The sequence below is a fragment of the Leucopleurus acutus genome (genome assembly GCF_964270905.1).
Source record: "Leucopleurus acutus genome assembly, chromosome: 3".
In the NCBI taxonomy this organism is placed as follows: domain Eukaryota; kingdom Metazoa; phylum Chordata; class Mammalia; order Artiodactyla; family Delphinidae; genus Leucopleurus; species Leucopleurus acutus.
This window is the reverse complement of record NC_139145.1, coordinates 112,416,841-112,437,905: the sequence shown is the minus strand read 5'-3', so window position 1 is coordinate 112,437,905 and position 21,065 is coordinate 112,416,841. Positions and strand designations below refer to the sequence as shown.

The following is a 21,065-nucleotide window of genomic DNA, read 5'->3' as shown; positions in this document are numbered from 1 at the left end:
CTCCTCATCTGTCTTCTAAAATAGTCTGTATTTTAACAGTCTTATTGCTTTTATGAAGCTGTCCTGCAATTTTCAGTTGGGATTCTAGCCTTGGCTGTACATTGAAATCACCTGTGTGTTAAATACTGATGCCTGCGTTTTTGCTCTGTGCTGGATTTCGCTTGTAGTGGCTTGTGAGAATGGATGGTTATATTTCCACGGAATTTTCTTTCAGGTAAGCTTTGGTAGCTTAAAATCAGCCATGGTGAGAATATTTACACTCTTGAAATTGGCAGGTACTACCAGAGGCATTCTTTTCAATCTACCTGGTATTTTAGTGATTTGTTTATAAGCACCTCTAAACAGATACTGAGCCCTTTAGTAGGGTTGTGTTAGTTTGCTAGGACTGATGTAACAAAGTACCACAGACTGGGTGGCTTGAAACACAGAAATTTCTTGTTTTACACTTCTGGAGGCTAGAAATCCAAAATCAAGGTTCCAGCAGGTTGGTTCCTTCTCAGGGCTGTGAGGGAAGGCTCTCCCAGGCCTCTCTCCTTGGCTCATAGATGGCCATCTTCTCCCTACGTTTCTTTATGTAGTCTTCGTTTTGGGTGTGTGTCTGTGTCCAGATTTCCCCTTTTCTTAGGGACACCAGTCATATTGAACTAGAGCCCACCCTAATGACCTCACTTCAACTTGATGACCTCTGTAAGCACTCTGTCTTCAAAAAAGGTCACATTCTGAGGTACTGGAGGTTAGGAGTTCCACACAGGGATTTTAGGAGGACATAATTCAGCCCATAACACACAGCAAGGAACTCCTTCTTTCCATTTATTCCTGTAGTGAAGATTTGTTGAATTGAAAAGGAAACATCAGTTAGTTATTCATGTACTATGAATTCCAGATCGTCAACTTGATTATTTTTTTTGAAGCAGCTGTTTCTTGGGATAATATCAGAGTTCGTTACTTGTAGAGAAAAATATCAGTTTAGGAAGATTGGTTATTTTAAGTTGTCTGAGGCAGGCTCGAGCTTGTTAATGAACTCAAAGGCATATGATCCGAGTGAAATGGTCTTGATTTTGTGTCTGTCACTGAGAGAATGCTTTTAATCATGCATGAAAAATATGTTTGAGATGAATTTCCACTAAGCTGAGAATGTTTTAATGCTGATCATTCTCTTCAGGATTATATAAGACTCTCAGAAAAGTAGGATTTCTTTTGCTTTTTCTCGAGGGCATATAATGTCAGGTAAAGATTTTGTGATTTTTGTGATTAACAAAAATGTCTTTGAACCACAGGAAACGTAAATTATTTTGTAAAAATTTGCTTCGTGTTAGGATGATTGTGTGTATGTGAAATAGTGGATGACATTTAAACTATGATCATCTCAAAGCATATAAATATGGAATGTACTTTTTGAAGTTAAATGTTTTTCTTCAAAATGAGATACTTCTCTGCACCATTGCTTTTTGCTGAATAAATACTTGAATTAGAATCTTATTCCAAAAATGTATTTGAAATACACACTGGCACAGGAATTGGTTGGTCTAAATGTTCAGATTTTTTAAATTATCCATTTTATACGCATCAGTGTACACATGTCAATCCCAATCTCCCAATTAATCACACCACCACCACCACCCTGCCGCTTTCCCCCCGTTGGTGTCCATACGTTTGTTCTCTACGTCTGTGTCTCAATTTCTGCCCTGCAAACCGGTTCATCTGTACCAAAATGTACAGATTTTTTAATAGAAAATTTTCAGCTATAAATTATATATGGCAAATATATAAAGCTTTAATTTTTTGTTTTTTTGGAATAAAGCTTTAATTTTTAATCAACCTTAAGTATAATTTACATGCAATGCAAATTACACATTTTAAGTATATGAGTCAAATCAATTTTGATAAATATATGCATCAATATAACCACCACTCCAATTAAGATATAGAACATTTCCATCTTCCCGGAAAGTTCCCTGTGCCTCTTTGCAGTCATTTTTCTCCCCATGTCCACCTCCTACGCCAAACAAATACTGATCTGAGTCGACTGTTACAGAATTTCACATAGATGGAATCATTACAGTATGTACTCTTTTACGTCCAGCCCCTTTCAGCATAATGCCTGTGAAATTCACCCATGCTTTGAGTGTATCCGTAGTTTGTTCCTTTTTATTGTTCAGTAGAATTGCTACAAACTTGTTTATCCATTCACTTGCTGAACATATGAGTTTTTGTTACTGTGACTGATTGAACGTGTCAAAAGTGGTTTGCGAAGTTTCGTGCTGGTGATTTCTCGCTGGATGATGCTCCACCATTGGGTAGACCGGTTGAAGTTGATAGCGATCAAACTGAGACATTAATTGAGAACAATCAATGTTATACCACACAACAGATAGCTGACATAATCAAAATATCCAAATCAAGCATTGAAAATCATGTGCACCAGCTTGATTATGTTAATAGCTTTGATGTTTGGATTCCACATAAGTTAAGTGAAAAAAACGTTCTTGACCGTATTTCTACATGCAGTTCTCCACTTAAATGTAACGAAAACGTTCTGTTTTTAAAACAAATTGTGATGGGCAATGAAAAGTGGATGCTGTACAATAATGTGGAAGAATGGAAGAGATTGTGGGGCAAGTGAAATGAACCACCAACAACCACACCAAAGGCTGGTCTTCATCCAAAGAAGGTGATGTATTTTGTATATCGTGGGATTGGAAGAGAGTCCTCTATTATGAGCTCCTTCCGGAAAACCAAACTATTAATTCCAACAAGTACTGCTCCCAATTAGACCAACTGAAAGCAGCACTCTATGAAAAGTGTCCAGAATTAGTCAACAGAAAACACGTCATCTTCCATCAGGATAATGCAAGACCACATGTTTCTTTGATGACCAGGCAAAAACTGTTACATATTGGCTGGAGAGTTCTGATTCATCCACCTTATTCACCAGACATTGCACCTTCAGATTTCCATTTATTTCTGTCTTTACAAAATTCTCTTAGTGGAAAAAAATTTCAATTCCCTGGAAGACTATAAAAGGCACCAGAACAGTTCTTTGCTCAAAAAGATAAAAAGTTTTGGGAAGATGGAATTATGAAGTTGCCTGAAAAACGGCAGAAGTTAGTGGAACAAAACGGTGAATATGTTGTTCAATAACGTTCTTGGTGAAAATGAAAAATGTCTTTTATTTTTACTTAAGAACTGAAGGAACTTTTGGGCCAACCCATAGATTCTTTTCCCATATGGGTCATTACAGAGTATTGAGTAGTATTCCCTGTGCTATACAGTAGGTCCTTATTAGTTATCTATTTTATATATAGTAGTGTGTACATGTCTAGGTAATTGGTTTTAGAGTTTAGCAACTTTTGTTAATTTTTATAAAGGTAACCTTTAAAATTAACCTGTATCTTTTGTCATCTTTGAAGACCACTATTTAAGTGACCTTTGAGTGACCGCTATTTAAGTGACCTTTGAGTGACCTTTTAAGTGACCTTTGAGTGACTTATTTGAGTCACTCAAAGGTCAGAAGTAGGTGAGGTGCTGTTTTGGGGAGGGGTAGTGGTTTCTGAAATCCCACATTAGCTTTTCCTCATCTTCATCCTGTGCTCCCCTGGAGTGAAAAGGTACCATTAGAGACATCTTGGTAGCTACTGAGAATATTTTTCATTGCTGATGTGTTCTTTCCTTTGTGCCTGTCCTGCCCAATTTCATCTATTCTAAAGCGCTCTCCCTTTTTTCCCTTTTCCTTTGAGCACATGACTATTCCTATCTTTCATTCTTAAGTAGCAGTAATAATGTTAATAATAACAGCAATAACTAACACTATGTATTAGACACTATTCTAGGGGCTTTATAATATTTATTGACTGATTTAATCTTCACAAACCCACTGTGAGGGAGCTACTATTCTTTTAATACAGATTTCCAGGAAACTGAGGCAGAGAGCTGTTAAGTCTGGGGTTTTCCAACTACTAAGTGGCAGAACTGGGATTTGATCCAGACTTCCTAGCTCTGAAGCATAGGCTCTGAACCACTCCATTATACTGCGGCTTCTCAATAAAAACACACAAAGAAGCAACCATTCCCTTCTTTCACCTCTGCTTCTGGACTTCAAAATAAGTAATGTTTTATAGCACAGTTGACAATATTTTGGTTAATATTCCATGAAACTTTCATTCCTTTATAATGCATATTACAGTTTGTATTTCTATCTCTGGCAGTAAAGTTCCTGACAAAAAGCATGTGTGCTTCAAACAAAGTAGCTTTATTTCTGAAGGTATTACTTTACAAACTGCAGTCCCACATGTCCAGTAGAAAGCACAGGCCATCCTAGCATGTGGTTATTCTTCTGGGAAAACGTCTTAGAGGAGGTGAGTCTTGGCTGGCTTGTTAAATAAGTAAGAATATGTGCACAGGGCTGGGGGTATGGTATGTGGAGATGGGTGGCAAAAAGACCCAGGATTGGGATGGACTGAAAGATTAAGAAAGGACGGAGGTTTTAAAATATTGTTCCAAGAGTTCATCCTTAGAGAAGATTTCCAGGGTCAGGGAAGAAGAGCTGGGAGGTTATGACTGTGGGCAGAAATGATGCCTTCTCTAGGCCCTTGGGCTTTCTGCCTCCATTCCCTCCCCCTTCGTTTTTCTCTTCCCCCTGGTTCCCCAAAGTTTGAGCACTCTAATCCTCTTAGTTTTCCTGACCTCATTGCAGATAGAAGTACTTCCCTGTCAGGTTAGCAATTTCCAGACATGAGCAATTTTTTGTTGGAGTGTTACCTTTTTTTTTTTTCCTTAAAGTAACAACTACTATAAAAGAAAAAGTAAAATCAAAAGCTAGAGAAAAGTTTAGAAAGACATGAGTTTACCTAGTGTAGACTTCTTACCTTAAGATAAGGTAAGATAAGATAAGACCTCCTGTCTTAGTCTTTTGAACAGCAGGCACAGCTGCCATTCGTGCAGGCCTTGGTTACTTCCTGGGCCTTAGGCCTCCTCTGTCTGAGGCCCCATGGAGTTTGCATAGTGAGTGAGGAGATTCTCAGTTCTTCTTCTGGCTCCCCAACAGGCCTGTCCTCTGGGCCTAGGTCCTAGTGTTTCCTTACTTCGGGTCTTTCTAACCCTGTGGGGGCTTGCCCTAAATCTGCTTTTAATTTCTACCCCCCGGTTGGTAACTTGTCTAAGGTCCCTTTATCTCTGCTTGGTGGGAAAGTGTGCAGTGGTAGCCGGGGGCTTCCTGGTCTCTACAGTCTCTGACTTGTACTCTGTCTCCCTCTTGGTTTGGTTGGAAGCAGGCTCACCAGCTGAAATCAAACTGGGTCTTTCTTACCTCAGTTCACTATTGCCCATCTGGCCGACAGTAGAGGTTGCCATCTTTCTAAGATGCTGCCTGTGTGATTGTGTCCACTTCCTTCTCTGGACAGCAAAGACTCCTCTTTTGCTTTTTGAAAACTGTATACTTTATAGTGAGTTCTTATTGAATTTTTAAAAGTTAAAAATGAACATATTGGCTCATGTAAGTGAAAAGCTTGAAAGTAGGCTGGAATTGGGCATGGCTGGATTTAGGGGCTGTTCTCCTTTGTCTCTCCCTCTGGCGTTTGCCCTCTTGCGTTCCACAAGGTAGCAGGAAGGTTGCAGCCATTCCGTTTCCTGGACTCCTTAGCCTCCCAGGTTTAAGTCCAGGGAAGTGGACAAACATCTTCTGGGAGCTCCTGTGTAAATCCTGTAATCCACTCTTTCCTTTTTCTTTCTCTCTTCTTTTTTTCTTTTTTAACTCTTAAGAAATCTGTGCCTATACCAAGTTCATAGGCATATTCCTCCATATTTTTCTAGAAGCTTTATAGTTTTAGCTTTTTATTTATTTATTTATTTATTTATTTATTTATTTATTTATTTATGGCTGTGTTGGGTCTTTGTTTCTGTGCGAGGGCTTTTCTCTAGTTGCAGCAAGTGGGGGCCACTCTTCATCGCGGTGCACGGGCCTCTCACTATTGCGGCCTCTTCTTGCGGAGCACAGGCTCCAGACGCACAGGCTCAGTAGTTGTGGCTCACAGGCCTAATTGCTCTGCGGCATGTGGGATCCTCCCACACCAGAGCTCGAACCCGTGTCCCCTGCATTGGCAGGCAGACTCTCAACCACTGCGCCACCAGGGAAGCCCTCTTTCTCTCTTCTAAAGAAACAACTTTATTTTTTGAATAAGTAGTATATTCCAATGGTTCAAAAATCTAAAACTCTTGTAAGGATATGGGATGAAAAGCTTTTCTTCCATCTTGTCCTTTTTATCATTAAGTACCTCTCTTTGTCTTGTTATAATGCTTTTCGTCCTGAATTTTATCTTGCCTGATAAGAAAATCTTGCCCCATGCTTTCTTTTTATTTGCACTAGCCTAATATATTCATCTGGGCAATTTTTTTCCAGCCAACCTTTTCTTTCTAACCTTTCAGAATTACTTTAAGTTTTGCTCCTATTGGTAGTGTAGAAAGTTTTTCTTCTTCTTTTTAAAATAAATTTATTTATCTATCTATCTATTTATTTATTTATTTAATAGATTTATTTATTATTTATGGCTGCTTTGAGTCTTCATTGCTGTGCGGGCTTTCTCTAGTTGCAAGAATGAGAGGCTACTCTTTTTTAAGGTATAAATCATATAATCAATCTCCAAAATTAAATGTTAGCAAACAGAATCCATCAGTATACTAAAAAGGATAAATACAAGATAGCGTGATGCCTCAGCTGAAGAATATAAAAACAGTTCAACATAAAGAAATCTAATAATATAACCCATCACATTAGTAAGGTAAAGGAGAAAAATGTATGATCATCTAGACAGATATGAAAAGTATTTTGATAAAATTCAACATCCAACATTCATCCATTATTTATTACAACACCACACCAAAAATGACAGCAATGCTTCAGGAAACTTCTATACTGTGTAAGATTATACAACTGCAACAATAGCAAGCACTAATAATAGACCCAGAAAAGTCAGAAGAATAACAAGAATAGTTACTATGACCACTAGTATTCAGCATTAGGGGCTACTCTTCATTGTGGTGCACAGGCTTCTCATTGTGGTGGCTTCTCTTGTTGCGGAGCATGGGCTCTGGGTGTGCGGGCTTCAGTAGTTGTGGCTCGTGGGCTCCAGAGTGCAGGTTCAGTATTTGTGGTGCACGGGCTTAGTTGCTCCGTGATACGTGGGATCTTTCCGGACCAGGGCTTGAACCTGTGTCCCCTGCATTGGCAGGCAGATTCTTAACCACGGGTGCCACCAGGGAAGTCCCAGGTTTTCTTCTTTTGTAATCCAATCCGAGGTTAATTTTCTTTAAATAAGTGAGTTTAGCCCATTTACATTTGTCATTATGGTAGATATATTTGATATTAGTTTGTCCATATTCAGTTTTCTATTTTTATATCTTAAAGAATCTTCCACTATATGGTCTGTTTTCTTTGCTGCTGTTCTGGGGTTATTCTGATATTTTCATTCTAGTGGTTGTCTTTATAATTTGACATAATGCCCTCAGTCTTCTAAGAAAGTGATGGTTCCCTATTATAAGAAGTAATAAGTTAATGAATTTCATCCTAATTCTGATATAGAGGCATTGTAACTATGTTACATAGTCTGTTTTATTCAATCTCGATCTCTATTGCATTCTGTCCTCAGAGGAAAGAATTAATCACTCAGCAAGCTTGGAATCAATCCGTATCATTATTATCAATAAGGGCACTGTCAGAAGAGGCCTTGGGTTTTCCTAGAGTAGATTGTCAGCCTTTAGCAAGGCTCTTTTTATCTATAAAAATTATAGTTTCAAAAGCCAGCATAGATCATAAATTGGTAAGTTGACATTTGGTCACAATTAAACATTATCAAAATCTTTGTAGGTAGTTTGCTACTCAGCACTAGAGAATCACCAATTTTATGTCCAAGTTGACATTACTGGGTCTAAAGTTCCCCCCTTTTTTAGTGTAGGTTCCACACTTGTTGAGAGTTTTATTGCCACTTAATTTTTCAAAAACAATATATTTGGCAACACAGAGGCATGTAATATATGAAAAGGATTTTCAAAAATTAGAAATCTTGGGACTTCCCTGGTGGTCCAGTGCTAAAGAATCCACCTTACAATGCAGGGGACATGGGTTCGATCCCTGGTCAGGGAACTAAGATCCCACTCGCTGCAGGGCAACTAAGCCCGAGTGCTGCAACTACTGAGCTTGTGTGCCTCAACTAGAGAGCCCGCGCGCCACAAACTACAGAGGACACGTGCTCTGGAGCCTGTGCGCCACAACTAGAGAAGAGAAAACCTGCTGCCACAGCTAGAGAGAAGCCCTCATGCTGCAACGAAAGATCCCACATGCCTCAACGAAGGTCCCATGTGCCGCAACTAAGACCCAATGCTGCCAAAAATAAATAAATAAAAAATAAATATTTAAAAAAATAAAATAAAATTAGAAATCTTAAAACAGTCCAGCTTTGCGTACCCCGTGTAGTGACTGAGACTCACATGCTGACATTAGTCCTCCCATCCAGTGCAGAAGGGCAGTTGCCACCCCAGGCCCACGGAGGAGGAGCATAGCCTCTGTTCAGTCTCTTTTCTGTTTAGAACGCTTCAGCCTCTGGTCACAAAGAGCCTCTGTAGAGGGTGGGAAGGTGTTTTTTTTATAATTTTTTAAGTCCTAGGTCAATTATGGGACCATCGTTGACTTAATTTTTTGGTGAAAAGATATTTACTGCTCACCTCTAATAGAGCAGCTAAAAACATAGACTGTCTTTGGAGAAGATTTATATTTCCACTTTGTACTCTAGTCCTACAATGGCTGCCAGTATTTTTCGTGTAGATGAGTGTTTTCAGTCTGCAGTTTGCCTGCGAGTCACCCCGAAAACCCTGTTGAAAATGAAAATACCCCCTCTCCTCCAGCTTCTTGCTGAATTCAGATGGAACACATTTGGGGTGTGGCATCTGTGCTTTTAATGTGTGTTGCAGGTGATTCTGATGCAGGTATTTCACAGGCTACAGTTTGAGGAAACCAAGATTGACAGTTCTCTGTTGAATATAGAAATTTTACTAAAATGTAGTTTGACAAAATTCTGGTTGGATATTACTCTCTATGTATACAGTGTTTCAAGTAGACTTTTGTTTCAAAGATACAGTGATTTGATTTTATCATAAAGAAATCTAGGGAAACAGATAAGAGATTTCACATATAACTCCAATCAGTTTGTGGAAAAAAATGTTTGCATAAGGATATTTTATATACAGATTGCAGAATGTTGAATTTAACACTCTTGTAATGCTTCCATGAAAGCCTCAAGGGTAACTGACGAGTCCATTTTTATCAAAATTAATGTGTTTCTAAATTCTCATCTGCTTCTCAAAACAAAATATTAGAACAGTAATTGAGTTACCAGCTGCCTCGTGTGTTCACTCTAGGGACTTGTACAAAAGCATTGTGGAACTCACCTAAGGTCATTCATTGCTTTTTGAGTTACTAAATAGCTTTGCAGTAGGCTTCTAAAAATCCAGGTATTAAGGGTGTCTACAGGAAGATAAAAATTGATAAGAGATTTGCAATAGTTAGTCTGATACTGTCTCCATTGGATTAAGGTGGAAAAATCCTCTTCAGCACTACAGATGGGAGAAAATCCTCCCTCTTAGATTTCTTCCTGAAGCAGCTTATGCCTGTCTAGTCTTGCAGTAGAACAGAAAAAGCCTTTGGAGCTAGGTATGCTGGCACAGATTTTCTGGGGGAAAAGAAAAACACTAAGAAATCAAATTTATAACTTTATTTAAGCAACGCAGAACATCAGGACAAGTATAATATATTCCAGGAATGCAAAGATCATTCAGCATCAGAAAATATGAATAATACCTTACCAGATTAAGTGAGAGGAAACAATATGATTATTTTAATACCTATAGAAAGAACATTAGCTAAGATTCAGTAATCCTTTATGACTAATTTTTTTTTATGTTTGCAAAAACTGGGAAACTTACCAAACCTCAGGCTAATAAGTCATTTATTCCAAAACCCATTAGTAAAAATCATATTTAAGAATCAAAACTTTGGAAGCATTCCCATTAGTATCAGTAAGAAAACAAAGGATGGCTGTTAGCCTTACCTTTGTTCAACGCAGCCCTGAAGGTCTTAGCCAGTTGTGTACTGAAACAGGAAAAAGAAATGAAAAATAGAAATTTTCTTCTTGAAGATGATATTCATTCATGCATAGACAATACAGGAAAAAAGTGTTTAGCATTGTTGCTACATATAAAAATTTAGATTCATGTACACCAGTGATAAGCTTTTAGTCAATGTAATAGAAGAAAAGATTCCCTTCACAGTAGTATTCATCTATAATATATATAAAGTGAGCACAACCAAAGATATATATAACATGGAGAAAAGTACAGAACATTATTGTTAGATATAAAAGACATGAATAAATAGAGACATTTTGCCATCTTTAACAATAGGATATCTTGATTTGTTAAGATATCATTTCTCTCTAAATTAATTCATTGCAAATCCAGTCAAAAGCCCAATAAGGTTTTTGTGAAACTTGACAAAATGAATCTAAAATTTCTAAAAAAATTCAAAAGCCCAAGAATAGCCAAGACAATCTTGAAAAGCAAGGTAGGGGCCTTGCCACAGATATTGATACCAAGCCATGGAAATTACAATACTGTGGTCCTGATACAGAGATAGACAAAAAGATCAGTGGAATAGGATAGAAGCCAGAAAGAGGGTCACACATATGTAGAAATGTGGAGGCAGCAGTCTAAATTAGTAGGAAAAGATGGAATGTTTTATAGTGGTGCTTGATCCTTAATTGAGAATCATATGGAAAATAAAAGTGTATTTCTACCTTCACACCATCCCCCAAAATAAATTCAGGTGAATTAAATTTGAAAAGCAAATCTTAAAAATTTACTCAAAAATAAGAAATAATTGAAAATTTAAAAACAGATACAAAGAAACGAAATTGAGCTATTTGTAGTGAGGTGGATGGACCTAGACACCATGATACAGAGTGAAGTAAGTCAGAAAGAGAAAAACAAATACCGTATGCTAACACATGTATATGGAATCTAAAAAAAAAAAGGTTCTGAAGAACCTACGGGCAGGACAGGAATAAAGACGCAAACGTAGAGAATGGACTTGAGGACATGGTGAGGGGGAAGTGTTAGCTGGGACGAAGTGAGAGAGTGGCATTGACATACATACACTACGAAATGTAAAATAGATAGCTAGTGGGAAGCAGCCGCATAGCACAGGGAGATCAGCTTGGTGCTTTGTGACCACCTAGAGGGGTGGGATAGGGAAGGGTGGGAGGGAGATGCAAGAGGGAAGGGATATGGGGATATATGTATACATATAGCTGATTCACTTTGTTATATAGCAGACACTAACACACTGTTGTAAAGCAATTAAACTCCAATAAAGATGTTAAAAAAAACATGTCCATCTTCATGTATAAATCTTAGAAATATAATTCTGAGTGCAAAAGCAAGTTGTAGAAGGATAGGTGTAATAAAGTACTGCTTATATGAAATTTAAAACATGAAATGGTACAGTGTATTGTGTAAAGATGCTAAAATATATTGTAAAGTATAAAAACATACATGGTGCTAATATACACCAAATTGAAGGTAGTGTTTACTTCTGAAGATGGTAGATGAATATGACTGAAGAGGGACGTGTGCAAGATACACCTGTATCTATAATTTTTTTTTAGATAAAAATATTCTAAAGCAACACGTGGCAAAATGTTAACATCAAGTGAATGTCCAATAGTAAAGAAATGGTGGAATAAATTATGGCTTTTGCATACTATCAAATATTTTTCAGACATTAAAAAGAGTGAGTTGTAGCTAGGTCACTTTATATGGAGGGATTTCCAAGAGTTATTATTTAGTGAAGAAAAGAAGATGCAGGGAAGTTTGTATAAAGTCATCCCCATTTTATAAAACAATGCATGTATGAGTAGGTGTATATGACATACATATGACCATATGAACATGAAAAAGATGAGGAAGGGTTCCTCCTAGACTGTTAACGGGTTGGGAGTGAGGTGATTAGGAAAGGAGAGGAGGGGAGGGGAGGGGAGGGGAATGGGGAGTCAAGCAAACTAGAAAATGGAAGACAATGCACTACTAGCATGGATGATGATTTGATGATTTTGTTTATGTCCTTACGTGATCATTTATGTATATACACACACACACATACGCATATTTTTTAAAAGTGTAGAACCACTTATAGAAACAGTGAGAGTTGACTTAAGGGGAATTTACTATATTTGACTGGAGGCTGTGGTAGAAGAAATGGACTTATTAGCATAGTGCCAACCAAAGATGCCACTTCAAAGAAATTAATGATGTATTCTGTTTCTAGTGGATTTAAACAATTGATGCAATTAAATTGATGCTTTTCCATTTTTCTCCCTTTTGTGTTTATTAAAGTAACTGACCTTAATTTTAATGAGTTCTTAATAACAATATATAAAAAATACAGTGTGCTAGGTGATATAAAATACTAGTAGTAAAAGTAATAATATTTTATGAAATGCAGCCTTTTGACTGGGAAACCTTAGCTCTTTGTCTCTTTTTTTTCAACTTGGGAGAGAATAAGGAATGAGTCTTATTTATTTTGGTCAGGTCAAGGCCTAAATACAGATAGTGCAAGATTATGGATAATTAATTTTTTAATTTTGCCTTTTTATCTTTCAGCATGCGGGACGACAGAATTCGAGTAGAAAGGATGGATAACATGTATTTTGAATACAGCCACGCTTTCCAAGAGGTTACAGAATTTTATGCAAAAGACATAGTTGACGGTAAAGGTAGATATTTTATACATGTTAGCCATGTGTCCTCAAATTTAACTGAGTTGAGATTTGGATAAAGGTGCAAGTTTGACTAAAACTCTAATGGAAACTAGATAGTTATTGATTAATAACTGGAAGTAGAGGGAAGAGTTCCCTGTTATTGCACTCATCAGAAGCACAACTGCAGCTGCTTCTTTGTAATTATGACCATTTAGTAACTTGATGTTTTTGGCATATTCATTGGAGTGTAACAAGTTAGTTACAGAAGAACCTTCCTTTTTGCTTCCTTTAAAAGATAGTCCATGATTTTCCTGCAATTTTATAAAATGTAAATCTCCTAATGAAGGCTAGCATTTCCAAAAATTGATGGCCAGAATTAAAATACCAGAACATTAGTGACAGGGTCTTAATATGTTGGATTACCATTGTTTGTCTAATTCACATTTTCTCAGCCAAGTATCTGTTTGATTTGGTCTGTACCCCTCATTCCTGCCAGTCCAGCTTATGCTAAGATCCAATTTTATCCCCTATCACAAGCTGCAGAGCTTTCACTGTTAGACCAGCCTCCCCCAGCTCCCTCTTAGGCATCAATGTCTTGTTGGCATTTCTTTCCCCATCCCTTTTAATCTCATGGTGTCTTGGCCAAATTGAATCAGGCGTCTGAGAGTGTAACCCACTTATAATGGCAGTCCGAGATATCACCAAGGGATCGTCATCTTATGTTCAACTAAAGACAAGACTAAGTCAGGAAACTGTCATAAGCCACTCTTGGCATCAGATTCATTTAGAAGGATATAGGACAGAAAATCCAGTTTGCCGACAGGACGCTGTTCCTCTTAGTGGGAGGAGTCCTCAGCAGTCTGCAGCAGTCCACAGAGTCATTGGGCGCTTAAAATCCCCTCCCTCCTCTAGTGACTGCTCAGTTGCAAAGAAAGCAGACTTTCATCAGGGGGATGCAGGATCTGCCCTGGCTTAGAAGCCCCATGACCTATAGGAAACCTTATCTCTTGCTGGAATTTCTCCAAAGGACATGCCAAGTTTAAAGAGTCAGTGTACTCAAGGAAGGCCAAAATTCTGGAGTCAGATATTTATAATTTCCCCTAGTTCAGATGCTGCAGTTTACTGGTTTGAGGTCATTTTTACCATATGCAGTGCTACCTCATAACACAATGGCAGTTCATCTTTGTCAAGTTTCCTGGGGAGCAGAGCTAGACAGTTAAAAGGTGAAATTCTCAGTAGAAGGGAAGAGTTTTGTTAACTCATCATTTACACCTTGGTTTTATAAAAAGCTATAGTTGAAAGTAATATATTTTATATTACAGATTTGTAGAGGTTATCTTGTAGTTTTTTCTAAAGGTTATAAATACCTACTGCAAAAAAAGTTAAAACATAGTTGTGTGTAAGGAAAAAAGTACAAGTCCTTCCCCTCAAATCCTTAAGAATTTTGTGATGTACAGATCTACACATAAACATACATATTTCTATGTATTTGTTTAATATAACTTGTATTTATTCTTTCAACTAATTTTTATTGAATGCCTATTTGAGGTATTTTACGTACTGTAAGGAATTAAACAGACAAAAATTCCTGCCCTTCTGGAGTTTACAGTCTAATAGGGGGAGGTGTACAATAAAATAGTGTTTAAAGGTGATGAGTACTATACAGAAAGGCAGGGAAGAGGTGAATTTTTAAGTAGAGTGGTGAGGGAAGGCCACACTGAGAGTGTGGCAGTTGAACAAAGATTTGAACGAAGATTAAAGGAGTTAAGGGGGAAAACCACATGGACGTGTGAAGGAACAGTTTCAGGCAGAGACAACAGTAAGTACAACATATCTTAAGTGCTTGGTGTGTTTAAAGAACATCAAGGAGCCTGGGTGCTGGGACAGAGTAACTAAGGGGGAGAACATTAGGAGGTGTGCTCAGAGATGAAAGGAGATGGAAGGCAGGTTGTGTAGGGACTTGTAGACCCTTTACGAATTTGTGCTGCTTCTCTCAGTGAGTTGGGAAATGTTGGAGGATTTGTAAGCACAGTAATCCAGTTATGTGACGCACATTTTAAAAAGGATTCCTTTGGCTACTCTGTTAGGAATACCCTATAGGGCACAGGGATAGAGGTGGGAGACCAGATGGAAAGCTAATGGGAAAGTCATTCCCATTAGTAGGTGCATAATAATCTGGATGTACTGAAATTTATTTAAGTAATACCTTATTGATGTTCAATTAGGTTGTGTCTAATTTTTTAAGAGGGAAGAGATATGGGGATATATGTATATGTATAGCTGATTGACTTTGTTATAAAGCAGAAGCTACTAGAAAAGATTTTTCAACTCACTTTCTGGTATACACATCTTTAACAAGCATTTTGGAGTATTTCTGGGTCAAAGGGGATGAGCATTTTACACTTTGAAAATAGTTGCTCTGTTGCTCTCCAAAAAAGGGTCATCCACCGTCAGAAAATGCCCTTCGTACCCTAAGTATTTGTAAACTTCTGTATTTTTCCAAAGGGTAATTTTAGGAGATAACGGTCTAAATTATTATTTCAAAAATCATAAACTAAATTTTATTTAACTTAATGTTTGTTTTTAATAAGGAATAATAACTTTAATGAAGGTGTATATTCTGTTTTTTTAGGTTCTCAAAGTTTTTCTGGCATCATTAACTTGGAAAAGCCTGTGATTTGCTCTTTGGCTGCCATAATAAGATATCTGAAAGAATTTAACTTGGAAAAGGTGCTTTCCAAACCCAAGTAAGTGATTTCTCAAAAATAAAAAAAGGGTGGTGGTATATTAAAAAACATTTCTTAAATTGAATTTGGTAAGTACTGTTGAATTGAATTTTGTTAAGTACTAGGAAAGAAGTTTACCTGCTCTGGATAGAATATTCTGGGGCAAGAATGAGCTGTGTGGTATTGTTGCTGAAGAATATTAAAAATATTAATTGACATAAATTAAAAGAAAGCTTAAGAATTCTGTCAATTTGTATTCATGATAGGTATTGAATGTATTATAGCGTTGACCACAACACCATAATATAAAACTGTGCTTTATACTAATGCACAGTTAATTGAGAAGTAGTATTAAGAAGTGGTATTGAAAAGCATTCATAAAACTTCATCACCTTTCTTATTCTTGGTTTCAATTCTTATTTCACAGACCATAAAGCTGAAGATAAAGAGGACAGCTACTAACATAGACAGCTTTTTTTAAAATTTTTTTAACTTTTTTTACTTTTGGCTGCACTGGGTATTTGTTGCTGCACTCGGGCTTTCTCTAGTTGTGGCGAGCGGGGGCTACTCTTCGTTGCAGTGCGCGGGCTTGTTGCGGAGCACGGACTCTAGGCGCACAGGCTTCAGTGGTTGTGGCACATGGGCTCAGTAGTTGTGGCTCGCGAGCTGTAGAGTGCAGGCTCAGTAGTTGTGGCGCACGGGCTTAGTAGCTCCGCGGCATGTGGGATTTCCCGGACCAGGGCTCGAACCCGTTTACCCTGCATTGGCAGGCGGATTCTTAACCACTACGCCACCAGGGAAGCCCCTTACAGACAGCTTTTTAAAAGAGTGATTAACTTTGTAGAGTTGAGAGATTTAAAAGCTGGCAATTGACATTCTAGGAAAATTCTAGTTTAAAAGCTAGTGGAATAAAAAAAGGGTAGCAGAATAATTTTCTTGCCTTTCCATATTCTACCTTCACTAGCCCCTTACCTTTGGCTCTGTGAAGAATTACCCTATATCATATAGATCCTGGATAAGTAAGCTACTTCCTCTTCTGCAGAGGTGGGGTGGACAGATAGGAGCTATCTCAGTAAAATGTCATTTAGTACCAAGATTGGGAAATCCTTGTCTATGTCTATTTTAATTCCACCCTGAAAGCAATACACTTCCAATACTTCTACCCAATGCCCTAAGTATTTTGAGGTATTTCTACTCTCTTTAGTCAGAGAGCAAACTATTCTAAGCCCTATGTGAACCCTTGTTCGTCCTACTGTTTCTTGTGGTTCTTTCCCTGATCTCATGTGAGGTCCTCCGCATATTTAAGGATCAGTGCTTGGCCAAAGACTTTGATGGGACCCTTCTGCATCTCTCTGTATGCAGCTCTGTCGTCTCTGACATTCTCTCTCACAACTTCTACTTTCCTTGGTCTGTCCAAAGAGTTAGTCATAGTGTTTACCTCTTTTGTTTTTCTTCTCTCAGGGATCACAGTTCTATGCTGCCTGATGTCCAACTGCCCGAAAACAGTTTTAAATGTCTATATATATGTGTATATATATATACACACACACACACACACATATATAGTGTGTGTATGTATACATATATTTGTATAATTTTCTAGTTGTGGTTAAAGGACAGTACTCATGCGTTTAATCTTTTACGAATGAAAGCAGAAGTGAGGTGCCAGGATTGAACACCATAAAAAAACAACAGAAGAGGGAGATGTGTAAAGTAACATCAGCTATCCTAAAAAATATCTGTGTTCTGAAACTTCTGGAAAACTAATTTTCACTTAAAAATTAGCAATGGGAAAAGAACCAAATTGGAATCCCATATAAAATTATAATTAAAAAGAACAAGGAGCAGGATAATGTCCTTACAGAAAGTGAACGCATGCCAGAAAGACATGCCCACAAATTATTATTGTTGTCTGAAATATTAATGAAGTATTTTCCCATGTTACTTGGAAGATTTCTGTGGAAGTTCACACAGGATGAATGCTAGCCAGACATTGTTTATAAGGTTTATTTCAAAGCACATAAAATTTCGTTTTTTCCAAAAGGATAAATAATTTAGAATTGCTTGATCAGTGATCATATACTATCGAATTCCTAAGGATGCTGGCAGATATAACCCTGACTTCAAAAGTATATATATAATTCCTAACTATAACCTACTACTTCAAAATGAGCTAAAAGGAAATGATGCTAAATGTGAAAGGACAAATGAGAATAGATGAGAAATAGGAAAGATTTGAAATGAGGTGATAGGATTGAGAATGAACTATATATTAAAAAAAAAGATCAATTTAGGAATAAAGAGTAAACTAGAAGGAATACAAAAGTAAATAAATACAACAGAGATACTTTTAAGAGAAACAGAATTTGAAAAGAGAGATGCAAGAAAAGATTAACATGGCAAACCTGATGAGACAGCTATCCTTAGGAAACCCTACATGCAAGCTTGACCCTTGACCAGCATCTGAGACCTTGCCTTTGGGGAGGGTTTCCAGCATTCTCTGGTAAGAATGGCTCATTGTGCCTAAACGGTTTCTGCAGACAGTATGGTTTATGCTGAACACCTACTTGTTTTCTGGGAGCTGGAATTTTGGTACACGGTGGGGAAGAGGTGCCTATGTGAATGCAGCCCCCAGTGAAAACCCTGGGTGCTGAGTCTCCAGTGAGCTTCTCTGGTGGATATTTCACACATGTTGCCACAACTCACTGCTGGGGAAATTAAGTACATCTTGTGTGACTTTACCAGGAGAGGACTCTTGGAAGCTTGCCCTTGGTTTCCTCTGGACTTTGCCTTATGTACCTTTTCCCTTTTCTGATTTTGCTTTGTATCCTTTCACAGTAATAAATCATAGCTGTGAGTATGACTGTATGCTGAGTCCTATGTAATCTCCTAGTGAATCGTTGGGGATCTGTTATACACCCTTCTTCTTATTTTCTTCTTTCATATGCATACTGGCAGCATTTAGGAATGCAAAGATATTTGTTTTAATTGCAAATAAATTAGAAGTGAATCTACAATAAAACTGAATTTTTGTCGTATGATACAATTTATAATTCATAAATTAACCATCAAAAGGTTAGACAAATGGTGAATGTATGAACTCTGAAAACTACATAGAGAACTATTCTCCACTATAAATTTCATATGTAATGTGGTAGGGTGTCTTTGTTTTCTTTTTGGTCTGTTTTCATTTTCAAATAATATTAATAGTATTTAAATAGAATCTTTGTAAGGGGTTGATCTTTCACATAAGGTCTACACCTTTGCTGCCTTTGTCTAAATCAGAAAGATTGGTTTTTATTTTTTGTTTTTTTTTTAAGTAGTATAGGAATGATGTAGAATCTTAAATTTCTTTGGCAATTTTCAGCAAGAACATTTTTCTCCCATTATAAAACTTGAGGGGATAAAAAGCATCCTTTGTATTATTGTTGTCTGAAATATTAATGAAGTATTTTCCCATGTTACTTGGAAGATTTCTGTGGAAGTTCACACAGGATGAATGCTAGCCAGGCATTGTTTATAAGGTTTATTTCAAAGCACATAAAATTTGTTTTTTTCCAACAGGATAAATAATTTAGAATTGCTTGATCAGTGATCATATACTGTCGAATTCCTAAGGATGCTGGCAGATATAACCCTGACTTCAAAAGTATATATATAATTCCTAATGGAAATAGACACTGACAGAAGGAAATTTCTTTTGTATTTGTAAGGAAGAGTCAGAACTCCAGAGTACATTATCATCCAAACATATGGGAAACCTGAAGCATAGTTAGTTCTTACAGTTGCTTGGTAATTATCATTCCATAGGAATCAGTCTAACTTAATATTGCCCAGTGGTTGATCTCTTTTATTAAGATCAGTGCAGATGTCAATGCTGCTGAATTGTGGGTTCTTGATGCCAACTAAGCATCCTTCGAGAGTCTGTCTTATTAAGGTACTCAAGTGTTCATTAATCACCCCTAGGGTGTAGGTTAAACCTGTCAAGAACAGGGGAAGTAAATGACTTCTTTAAACACATAGGAACTGGTTAGATAGCAACTCAGAGTGCAGGCTAGCAATACTTCCAACTTGTATCTTTGACCATGAAGGTGTGTGAACATCTGTCAGCTGTACAGCAAATCACTGCCTAATTGTTTCTTCCTGAAAATAATGTTTTACATTTTATTACTGTCTCTGGGTGTTTCACATACATTTCTGGGCTTTATGACTCAAAGGAAACCAAACAAACCCAAACTGGCCTCCCCACAGAAAGATGGCAGACCTTTGCTGAGCATATACTTTCTGCTAGGCTCTGCAGGTGCTGCAAAATGTATAAGACACAAAGAACTCATGCCTCCAAGGAGCTTAGATCTATTAATGAGGATAGCAGAAGAAGATAAATTACTGTAATGCAAGGCAAATCAAGTTAACAGTTATAAGAAGGAGAGAATGGCCTACTCACACCTACTATCAGTGTTGGAGTTGCTTCCCTCTAAAAATCATTAACAAGTCATCCTTTGGAAGCTAGGTCAAACCTGTTGCAGGTAAATTACACTGCCAGGGGACAGTGTTCAGTTACTAGGCAACATTCCTAATATGCAGTAAGTTATTTCTTTTTCAGGGCTCTGGAACCTTAGTTGTGGGAGTCATCTAGAAGTGGAGGCATCTCTCGATGAGCACTGGCTCCTTGGGCTCTGATTTTAGGCTCTAGATTCCTGGATGAAAGCTTGCTTCCATAACTGGCTTAAGAAACTGGATTTTATTTACATCTTATTATGGCCATGATGAGTGGGGTTAGTTTTATGATGCAAACACTCATGCTTTCCTTCCAAATAGTTTAGTGACTTGCCATTATTTTTCTTGCTTTGAAAAATGAGCCATCAAATCTGTAAGTGCTGTGGACAGAAATGTCAAAGGACTGGCTTATAAAGGAAATTGATTACTGGGTTAGTAATGCATTGATTAATATACTTTTTAACATGACAGGCTAATAAGGACAAAATTTGAATTGTGCATACATTTATTAATCACATTGAACTCAATAGTCAAGTTTATTTGAAATTTATTGAATTTTTAATCTAGTTTGGGATAGTTACAGGGACATACGGAGAATGTGAATTCTTTGAACTTAAGGAAGTAATTTCTGCTTTTTCAGTTTTGTACTCTACTAAAACATTAGCCACATTAATTTGTGGTCTTAATTATAGAGTAAATAACATTTGCACATACCAGAATGTTGATTAAAAGCTTTTAAAGTGTTTATCAGGATGATCTCATGCTAAAGAATAAGGAGGACGTTTTTAAGTATACTGACATATTTTTCTAGCAAATTTCATACCTTTTCCTGAAGAGACCACCACTTGCTCTGCCAATGATAAAAGACTATGTTTGGTTCTATTACTGGAAATATAAAAAAATTTAAAAATTGTTGGTACCATTACTTCCGTTCCTTGTTCTTGGTTTTGGTGTGACAACAGCTGTCCTTTCACATCAGTTTACCTAACAGCGCCCAGTGTCGATAGAAGATACTCTCATAATGATGAATATTCTTTTTGGC

General features: G+C 37.3%; 1 protein-coding gene across 1 annotated transcript in view; it reads left to right on the top strand.

Annotated features, from left to right (window-relative positions):
- MSH3 (mutS homolog 3) overlaps positions 1-21,065 on the top strand; it is a 183,914-nt gene that overhangs the window by 45,592 nt on the left and 117,257 nt on the right. The window contains exons 9-10 of the mRNA XM_082836378.1: positions 12,703-12,815; positions 15,433-15,547. Coding sequence (XP_082692504.1) covers positions 12,703-12,815; positions 15,433-15,547 — 228 coding nt within the window. The remainder of the gene's footprint in view (positions 1-12,702; positions 12,816-15,432; positions 15,548-21,065) is intronic.